The sequence below is a fragment of the Blennius ocellaris genome (genome assembly GCF_963422515.1).
Source record: "Blennius ocellaris genome assembly, chromosome: 12".
In the NCBI taxonomy this organism is placed as follows: domain Eukaryota; kingdom Metazoa; phylum Chordata; class Actinopteri; order Blenniiformes; family Blenniidae; genus Blennius; species Blennius ocellaris.
In genome coordinates this window covers 18,631,051-18,641,419 of record NC_137661.1, presented here as the reverse complement: position 1 = coordinate 18,641,419, position 10,369 = coordinate 18,631,051, and the positions used below count along the sequence as shown (strand labels likewise).

Sequence of the window (10,369 nt, the reverse complement as noted above, 5' to 3'; positions counted from 1 at the left end):
CTCTCCCAAATGCCCACACTGCTATTTGTAGAAACGTTACCTCGCTGGCACAGGTTGAAATAGCTTTGTGTTTGTGTGGATGTTTGCGTCTGGGTGTGTGTCTGTGTGTGTGTGTGTGTGGTGTTTGTTCGGTGGGTAGGTGGGTGTTTATGTGGAATGGAAGGCTGTAAGAATGGAGGGATGGATGACACAAACAGGGCAGAGTGGTGGGAGGCTGGAGTCAGGGCCCAACTCCCACTACCAGGCTGGATGCAGTATCTGACAGCTGACTGAGAGTCTGCAGGCCCCCTCTTTACACAGCCTCACCAAAAGGTCAGCACTTCAATCAGCTCTGCTCTCCGGATGCCTCTCTCTCTCTTATAACCGCTGCAAAGCCTCAACGCCCTCCACCCCCCACCCCTTGATACACACTTGGCCATGCTTGACCACAACACACAGGTGGAAGTTTTTTCCTTTTCATGCGCAAAGGAAGCTGCATCCAAATGTGCTCATGTTGTCTGTACCGTGCGACATCCACAGTTCATTACATTTCCATGGCAGATGATTATGCATGCTGGATGATATGTGTAATTTGGGCGCACTTTGATGTGTGGAAAATTCCTAAGAGCTGCCTCTTTGCTCCAAGTGTTTCAATTTTCCGGTCCTCTAATTTCCTCTCACTTCCTCGTCAGGTCTCTTATTCGACTTCACACATCATGGACTTACAATGTCCTGGTTCTTTTTCCTATATAAGTATACCTAAACTGTATTACAGACATTATTTTTTATGACAACACAGCGATGTGCAGCCCAGTAATAAACACCACCAACAACTCATTGGCATTTGTTTTCCTGCTGATCCATCAACTCCAAACATCATGTTGCTTTTGGTATATGTGCAGTCCGAAGCGTGACATGACATCTTTTGTTAAAATCCAAGGCAAGCGTATCCACACGGTTTTTTTTTTTGGTTGTTTTTTTCCAGCTGCGTCACAGCACCTGTTAAAAAATCTGATTACTCTCCTGATATATCAGCTGTCACTCCCCCGGGGTTTTTTTTTTCTTTTTTCTTTTGCATAACTCCTTTATTACTCACCTATTACACAGTTTGATTTGTCATTCTCATCCCTGATAAATTAACAGGTCTCACATTGCTCTCAAAAAGCGTGAATTATCATTAACACAAGGAGTGATATGTCAATGGTGTTGGGGTGGGGGGGTGCATGTGAAGTGTGTCCCACGATTCTGCGAGGCTACTATGAGCGCTGATATAAAAGAGATGAAGGGGTTTCGGGTTTTGAGTATTCAATGAGAGTCTCATCTGTGTTTCAGGTCTGATGAGGTTAAATTCACTCCACATCTCGACCCATGCAGCCGGTGACTAAGCCCATATCAAGATGCTCTGAAGGCACACTGGAAAATGTCACAGTGTCCCACAGTCAGTGTGTCACCTCGGAGCCTCTGTCAGTATTTAAAGAAAAGATTGAGTTAAAAAAATTTTCCCCTCGACTTCATGATTCATTCAGTGACCACTTTACCGATGTACTTACACAAACCTTCACATTCACTACAGACATAATGCATAAGTACAGTGGGTACATGGCAGTTACTATTTCAGATATGAATATAATAACTAAAAAGAAAAAAAGAAAGCATTTGTTCCAATACTACTCCTATATAATAATATTAGTGTAGTAATTCAATTCACAACTGTTAAAAGAATGAAACAATATCAAAATGTAGCCAGACACACAGAATACTTTTACCGTTTCAAGATCATTCTGCGCATTCCACGTCTGAACATTTAAATGTTTACCCAAAAAGTCCAATTAGCATTTGTACTTTTTTATGAAGTAATTATCACAAAAGTACAACTCCTGTACTTTCCACTTTATCGGACATGTCAACTTCCTCATTCCTTCACGTTTCTTAATGTGACCTGCAGACTTAACTGCCCTGCCAGGGGCTCCAATATGGTCCACTCTGTAAACTCTAAAATATATATTACCTATAAAAAAAAAGAAAAGTGTCCTCTACACATAATTTGACAACTGGGAATCACAGTTTTATATTAGCTGACCAAACATAACAAACCCAGAACTGAACATTTGTAAAAGTGAAGTCATATTAAGAACAAGTCCACGGTGAGGTTGTGAAAACATGCCTTTGCCATGAGAAGTCTGAGGGAAACCAAACAGATTATTTATACTTTATCATATCCAAGTCGATTTGTCAGGCGCACTATTTATTTTTCCAGAAGACCTTTGCTTCCTATATTTGAGTACAAATGTCCCATTCTCCTCCAACTTGAAAGCAGCCGACGGTGTCAGTGATCCACACCGAAACTGCAATTCATCAGTTCAAGAGCAGATCAAGTTACATCAGTTGTACTTTAATGCCACAGTTCCTGCTTCCTTTTCAATTTCAAATGGAATTCCAAACTGAATGTTTAATTTATTGTTTTATTATTAAATCAAATAATTTTTTTTTTAGTATCTGTACTTCTAAAGTAAAAAGCCGAGTACTTTTGGCAACTCTGTCACAATCTGTGGCAAACAAGATTTCACAAGTTTTTGTTATTTTGAATGTACTACAAGCAAACCAGTCAATTTTACGTGAGCATTTTGACGAGTTGTTCATACTAGTACTAAATGTGATGTTATTTACAGGTTATTATTTTGTCATTTTACGAAACAGGCCGTTTGTGTACGAGGGCTGGGAGGAGATTGACGAGTCAGAGAAAGAAGACAAAGTAAAAAGCAGTCTGAACTGGAGAAGCAATCAGGTGCTACTGCAAGCAAGTCATCTTCAGGGAGGATTTTTTTTCCCTTTCTCATATGAACACAATACACTTTCACGCCTTAAACATTACCCCATACATTACACAACGAGGAAGTGAATCAGGTTATGGATCAATGACAGTTTCCACGCTGAATCACCGCATTCTTGAGAATCGTATTGTTTTGGACACTAAAGACATTTACAGTTGTGGTTTCTCATACTTTATCATTTCCACAATGACATCATCCAAAACACAAATCATTCACATTCAACATGGGCCAGTCTCTCTTTTCTCTTCCTCTCCTTCAGCTGGCTCAATGCACGAACACTGCCAACGCCGTGAGCTGCCTCGTGTTGGGAGTACCACTCCAAGATGACACCATGAATTGTCACAGTGTGTATCATGTTTTTCTCTCCCGGGCACAGACCGAACAATCTTTTAATTACAGCACGTCCATTGGAGATAGACAGTGACTTGTTCCTGCAGGCCCCATCAGCCCTCAAACCATTGCCAAGTGGCTCTTGAGCAAGGGCACTCACTGCATACTCATTCTTTATGCATGTACAGCACTTCAATGCTTTTATATGTCACCACGCAGCACTTCCACCACGTGGGTCAAACATGAGGACACGATCTTTTCCTTTTACTGCAGTCAGTAACATAAGAATAAACTTGAGCTAAAAAAAATAAATAAAAGTGTTGAATCGCTTATTTGCAGGCAAAAAAAAGCAGGAACACCTCGCTGTGCTTTAACTTCACCCAAATTTGAAGGAACAGAGTGTTCACACGGGAAAAACACCTGGTCATTTTCCCGCTTTGCTTTTTGACAGAAGTGGAGATGAAATCCATGGAGCAGGAAAAGAGACGTGGTGGAGCTCGGTTTCAACACCTCGCATCATAAACCTGGATTGAAGAGGTGGTGGTTTTGACATGACCGTTTCATCTCTTCTGTCTGAGGCGTTACTCACGTCTCCAGACCCCGAGGCTCAGCGATGAGTGTGTGTGTGTGTGTGTACTGCACATCAGCGTGTGTCTGAGGGCAACGGAGTTGGGAAGGGAAAAAAAAAAGAAGGGTTCTGATGAAAGAGTCAGATTAAAGGGAGATTAAACAAGACGGCAGGACGTGTGAAAGGTGCCAACTATTTTGTTTTAGCGGAAACCGATTTAAGTCAGTCTGTACAGTTTGTCTTTACTCGAGACATTTCAACACATCAGCCACGTGCCAAAAAGTGAGTAATCAGAAGTTAATGCAGATAAACATTTGACTATTTAATCATGCAAGCGAGCGCTCTTGAGTATTTCTGAGAACACCGACTCCCAGTTCACTTTAGGCCCTCCAGACTTTTGACATTCAAAATAAACTGGTTGTGGTTTGTTGGCTCAAGTGCATGAATTAATTCAGCTGAAACGAGAGAAAAGCCCCCGCCACCCCCCACGAGTGAAAAACTTTTCCTGCTCATCACTGAACCCTGGAGTCGTCCTTCACAACAAACCAGTTTTGCCAAATCATGCAACAGTGGATTTCAGCTCGTCTCAAACCTGCAAAGCAACCCCGCTTTCAGTAAACAAGAGATTATAGCGGATTCTTCATGACACATGTTTTTCTGCCTCTATGAATGACTTCCCGTGACCACGATCAGATTCTTCAGCAGTCGCATGATGAATGCAGTGACTGTTCCTTCCCTGAAACTTTAGATTTAAAAATCTTGATAAACTGAAATGCTTTGGGACAACCCGATATCTGCTGCCCTCAAGTGGCAACATGAAGCACAACAGGGATTTTTTTTTTTTTTTTACAATATTCATGTAACTTAATGATAAAGCTTGTAAAGCGATATGGGGATCAATTTGGCTCAAATATTCACCCAAAACCACACAAACATTGACCCTTTATCAGACAAGTGACCACTTTTACTAACTTGGTTTTTCCAAACACACCGATCAGTTGATGACAGTCACACCTTAAACATTAAGGTGGGAATTACTAACAAATGGAGCTCTGTTGAATATTGTGAACACCAGAAAATGGAATGCTTGATTTTTGAATGTCTAACTTAATGATCTATAATGGGGTAAGAGACTCAAAGACTCAAGCTTGTAATTCCAAATAAATTTATTATTTTTTTAGTTCATCCACTGTACAAAGAAAGCATGGAATCTTCTGGACACTGACGTGACTGAGCTGGAAACACAGGTGGAGCAGTGATTCCCATCGAAGCAACAGAAAAACATGACCTAGAAAAGAAAATACAGTGACTCGGTTTGATACCACAAACAAAGCTGTCAGTAGTCACCAGTTGCCACTTTCAATATTAACTGAAAAGAGCAGCCCTTTCTCCATGTTGTTGGGATTGAACAAAGCAGCAGAGGATCCCTGTATTAATGAAATTATGGAGCAGCCCCAAGCAGAGCGAGCTCGTACCATAGATTTACTCCAGGGCCTTGACGATGGCCTCATTGGCGTCTATGCTGATCTGAACTTCTGCCCTCAAGGCTTCGTCGGACGTCCCGGCCAAATCAGACTGGGCCTTCTCCAGGTTAGCCTTGGCTGCCTGAAAAATCGGGGAGGGGAAAAAAAAACAACACAACATGAAGTCATTAAATAAAAACCAGGTAAGTAAGTCAGTCTTTGTAGAATGTTTAATCTGTCTTCCTAAACCACATCATCCATCTGAACACATTCTCCTTGTGTCAAACACATTCTCCTTGCGTGTAACTTTACTAAAAAAAAAAAGAAAAAGCGCGAAAAAGCCCCTGAAAACCATCTCGGGAAGCTCGTTTGAGTCTAACGGGGACGTAAAAGGCAGAGCAGCTAAGTGGAGCAGAGAGAGTCAGAAGTGAGGAGAAAGACGAGCAAAACGACGAGCGGAGAAAATCTCCACTGCCTCTTTGCTCTGAAAGCTCCATTTGTCACAGTCACGATTAGAAACCAGAAATGCCAAACATAGCTGGAAGTTAAAGGTCTCCCAGTAGGGATTTGACACATCTGCTATAACTCAACAGTGACTGACCTTTCTCTCCTTATTAACAGTGTGGGCCCATGTGCATTGTTACCGCCGCGTGGCAAAAAATAACTCATTTGCTGCTACGAAGTCAACTTGACAGTGACAGTGGCGCAGCCCAAGGTCAAAGACAGACACCTCCACGGCGAGCGCATAATAACGCAGCCTAGCATTAACAAGACTGACATTTAAACGAGGACTCAAAGCTGAAGGCAGAGCGCAGGGCTCCGATCAGATGAAGCATCATCAGCTGGGAGGCGCTCGTCAGTCCCCGCACATCAGAATTGAAGGGAAATAATGGATTATGGGTTCAAATTATGGCGTCTGCCGTCAAAGACCACGACCAGAGGGGGTGGGGGCGGAGTAACGCAAGCCTCCACAAAATTGGATCGAGGCACTGATTGTACATTTTCTATGAAAAGTGCGATAGAAATAAAGATTGAAATCTAATTAAAACAACGATCTATAAAGAATCGACTGACCCACTCAACATCCTGAGGATCTCACACACACCCATAATCTCACCTGTAATGTTTTCAAAAGTAAAAAAAAAAAATATTTTGCATGGCAGAGACGCACAGGAGCGCCTGTGTGTAATCTGATTACTTCTTTCCCCACACAGTTTGTGAGAAGATGCACCTTAAAGTGACTGACACAGTGGCTTTACTCACTTGTACAGCAACACTTTGACATTAAGCTTTCCTGCCAAAAACCCAACTTGCATGCTCAGGTTACGACATTAAAATAAAAAAAAAATTAACAAAACATCAAGTCGGCCATCCACCGCTAAAGTGAAAGAAAGTCAGAGCTACAAAGGAAATCAAAATCAAAGACAATCGATCCAGAATTCAGGAGCCAAAATCCAAAAGTCAAAAGTTCTGTAAAAAAAAAGTCCATTCTGATTCAATGGAACTCATGCAAGAGCTTTTATCTAAAGTAACTGTTTAAATACTATTTTGGAATCTACGACTGCGAGAGGAAACAAAAACACAATACTTGATGGATTATAGACATTATAGACACACTTGATCTCATTCCTAATGTTCCAAATCCGCGCTCATTAAAGGCAGCAGATATTGATCCGACATGTTTATTTTTCTCAGCATAATAACATCCATAAAAGCAGTTACAGTTTACAATTAGAAAGCTCAATACCACTTTGTGAACCTTTAGTCAAATTCCAGATCCCCGAGTAATTAAAATACAGTTAATGACTACATTACCAATACCTTCAGAGTGTCACATGCATTTATTGTTGAAGCATCATACTTACCTCGGTTATTGACTTTTCTTTTTTAATTAATTAATTAATGATCCATTGCTATGAATAGACATTGATTTAATGATCTAAGTGAAAGTGAACACCTCGATATACACATGATCATCTTTCAAGTACACTCATTTTGAATTACGAATTGTCTCCGTCGTCACTTCCTGACACATTTTCATTTATTTTTTTTTTATTTAAAAGGTCGTTTCATTTGAAAGCCTGGGAGAGCTCATGAAATAGTGTCAAGTAATATTTTAGTTGCATTATGTGAGCTGACACAAGAGTAATTATTATTCTTAAATGAGCATGAGATGCATGAAATATCATCTCATGTAAATTGGAGGTCCCCGATCGTAAATCCAGCTTTTTGTTCTGCGCGTCGACTTTGCGTCCTCATATGTCCACCACTTGATGTTTGACAACTTGTCTCTTCAGTGCAAATACAGACACGCTTGTCTCAAATATATTTACAATTACAAGTTCGATCAAGACTCACAGTTAAACTCCAACGAAGAGACATTAAATGGGTATAAATTCAGATTCGCTCTCTTCTGATTTAAATTGCACAGCAATGTAAGTGTACAGCAAATAAGTGATACATGCTCAGTTTTCTGGTGCAACACTGTTCTGTTGTTTGTTATCGGTTATAGATATGGGTTAAAGTTTTCCATATTGTGCATCCTTAATCCCTACACTTTCCTTCTCCGTGTCTGGTTTCTTCATTTGTTCAGACTTGCACCAAGCTCACATTTAATCAATTAATCAAATTCATTCGTTTAATTTGTTCGTGCCACTTCTGTGTGAAAAATCCTAATCTGGGGCATTTGATGTGTGCGAGATCTTAAATTAGGAAAAAAAAAAATACTTCCAGTTGTAAATTACTGGTGAGATCAGCTAAATTAACCTGAGACCTGAATAAAAAAGGATTTCATTTTACATTACACCAAACTGATCAGACTGATGCATCATTTTCAGTGCAAAGTCAAAGAAATTTAATCTGTTAGCAAAAAAATAACTGTGAACTGTCATATTGCAACAAAAAAAATTAAATAAAGAATATCACTTGGATCAAGTCTGGATACAAATAAGATTTATTATGCAAACAGTTAAGACTCCTGGATATCAACAAGTGAACCAAGCGAGACAATATACTCACTGCAATGTCCAGCTGGTCCAGAGGGACGGCCTCCTCCGCCAGCAGCTGCACTGAAGAATCACCGTTGACTGTGATCGACCCACTGCTCACTGCGTGCACAAAACAGTGACTACGTCATTCGATTCATTTATCTAATCTGTGTAAATATCTGAAACAAAAAGCAGTGAGCAAAATGTCAAATAAATATCATAAACCTACAAAGATTAATCTATATTTTACAACTTCACTGCAGAACGACCGTGTTGCATTTCTACTGCAGGGGAAGCACAGCTTGAAATAGTTTACATTTGTCCCTACACAACATTCTCAATGAAAGCAGAGCACAGTGGTGATGCAGTCATTTGAATGGGGTATGTTTGAGCAGGGAGATATCATTGACATGCAATTATAGCAGTTTCACTGGTGGGAAAGCTCTACTAACTAATTTAACTTCAGCTTTTCTGACATAACCCTGATAAATGTATCCAATAGTGTGGGGCCTATGCTTTAAAGTAGTGTAGACGTTTCTTGCCATTCCATGTTATGTTGATTTTTGTATTTTTTTTTTTTTACATTAATTGGTTTCTTACCAAAATACTTTGCAGCGGAGCCGTCATCATTGAAGACCGTGACAACACCAGGTCGAAGCACCTGCAGGGTTGGTACATGGGCGGGAAGAACACCGAATGCGCCAGTGAGTGTGGGAACGTCTACCTGTTTCACACTGGCCTCCTTGAAAAAGACCTGGAATAGAAAACACAACCTCTTTAGCAACTGAGTAACGATCACATTTCAGGCACACATAAGCTCGCACCCATGTCTTTGTTTTTAATAGGCGCAAACTGATTGGGCAGTTTTCTGCCAGGTACACTTCTTGACAATACCCTGAGTGGTTTGAGGTTAAAGGACATTGCTCAGTGACCCTCAGTGGCAGCCTGGCAGAGGGATTCAAACCAGCTATATTTCAGTCACAAGCTTGCATGTTGCCCACTAATATTAGTGGGTGCAAAATGAGTACATTATACAAAATGCTAATAGTTCAAAGACAAAGTATCTCCATAATCACTTGAAAAATGGTTAACCACTATAGATCATCTGGCATCACTGGGGATATCACACATTTAATTTGAGATCATTCTTTATTGTTTTAATAGCATTAAAACCGTTCTAAATTATTATGGCATTTCTGACCTATAATCAAGAAAAAAAAAAGTGCATTTAAATTCATACACACATTCTAATCTGGAGGATCACATCGACAAAGCTTTAAAGTCCAAAGGACGATCAGTCTCAAAACATCTTCCATTAAAGACTACAGCGTGACATGCCGGGTGGAAAAAGTACTATAGTACCAAGTTTAATACATTTGTTGTGCATCAAAAGGTCAAACTGTTAAAATACCCTGCATTTGTTTATGTAATCAGTTCACTTGTTTGAGTTCCACTGACACAAATGTCAAGGTTACAGTTCAGTGTTTATATCAGTTATCAGAGTTTTACCACTTTGAACCTGCACAGTTGCGATGATTCAAAGAGATTTGAAAGATACCAGTAACCCAATGTTACTAAAAATTATTATTTAGTCTTTAAGGAGGCTCCTGGTTCTACTTTGCTGCTCAAAGACAAGAGAATGACAGCTAAGCTAGCTAGCGGAGCTAATCCCTGAGAGCGTGTTCATTATCCCCATCTAATATAATCTGCACGGGTGTGTGAGCGACAGACGGACCGTGCATTTGAAAACACACAATTCGTTCCAGGAGGAAGAGAGTCTTGCGATGCATTTGAGTTTTAGACCAGCCGAGGAGCCACGCAGGCCCGCCGAGCCTCGTCTCTAGCGTTAGCTAGCGGCGGAGGGCTACCTGTGTCGGGGAGGCGAAAGTGAAGGACATCTGCGGGGCTCCCGAGGCGGCCTCGGCGTAGGAGCGAGTCTGCCTCAGCACGGGCAGAGCACGACGGAGAAACCTCGCTGCCATCATGTCCGAAAAGTTGGTTTAATTCACGAAGAAGTGAATGACAGAAAACCCGGAGCCCTGGTGTGCAGGCAGTCAGTCAGTGTGGCCGGACAAGGACGTTGGGGGAGTTCCCATCAGCCACTGCGGCAGAGCGGAGGCGAAGGGTAATGTAGTTTTAGAAGACCGGAGCTCACGTGACCGACATGGTTACTAATTCTTCCAGGTTCTTACAAGTTAGTTAGTTAGTTAG

At 41.0% G+C, this 10,369-nt stretch overlaps 1 protein-coding gene across 1 annotated transcript; it reads right to left on the bottom strand.

The window, feature by feature from the left end:
- Positions 1-4,856: 4,856 nt before the first annotated feature.
- atp5f1d (ATP synthase F1 subunit delta) lies at positions 4,857-10,248 on the bottom strand. Its single transcript, XM_080506844.1, has 5 exons — positions 10,027-10,248; positions 8,759-8,912; positions 8,190-8,278; positions 5,184-5,313; positions 4,857-4,996 (listed from the first exon to the last, which is right to left on the bottom strand). The coding sequence occupies exons 1-4, from the start codon at positions 10,141-10,143 to the stop codon at positions 5,191-5,193; spliced, it is 483 nt and encodes a 160-aa protein (XP_080362970.1). The 5' UTR covers positions 10,144-10,248; the 3' UTR covers positions 4,857-4,996; positions 5,184-5,190.
- Positions 10,249-10,369: the final 121 nt, after the last annotated feature.

Coding starts and splice junctions, on each gene's coding strand:
- atp5f1d (XM_080506844.1), bottom strand. CDS start 10,143: ATGATGGCAGCGAGGTTTCTCCGTCGTGCTCTGCCCGTGCTGAGGCAG. Junction 8,279..8,758: donor CTCCGCTGCAAAGTATTTTG/GTAAGAAACCAA, acceptor TTGTGCACGCAG/TGAGCAGTGGGTCGATCACA. Junction 5,314..8,189: donor TGGACCAGCTGGACATTGCA/GTGAGTATATTG, acceptor CCGATTTTTCAG/GCAGCCAAGGCTAACCTGGA.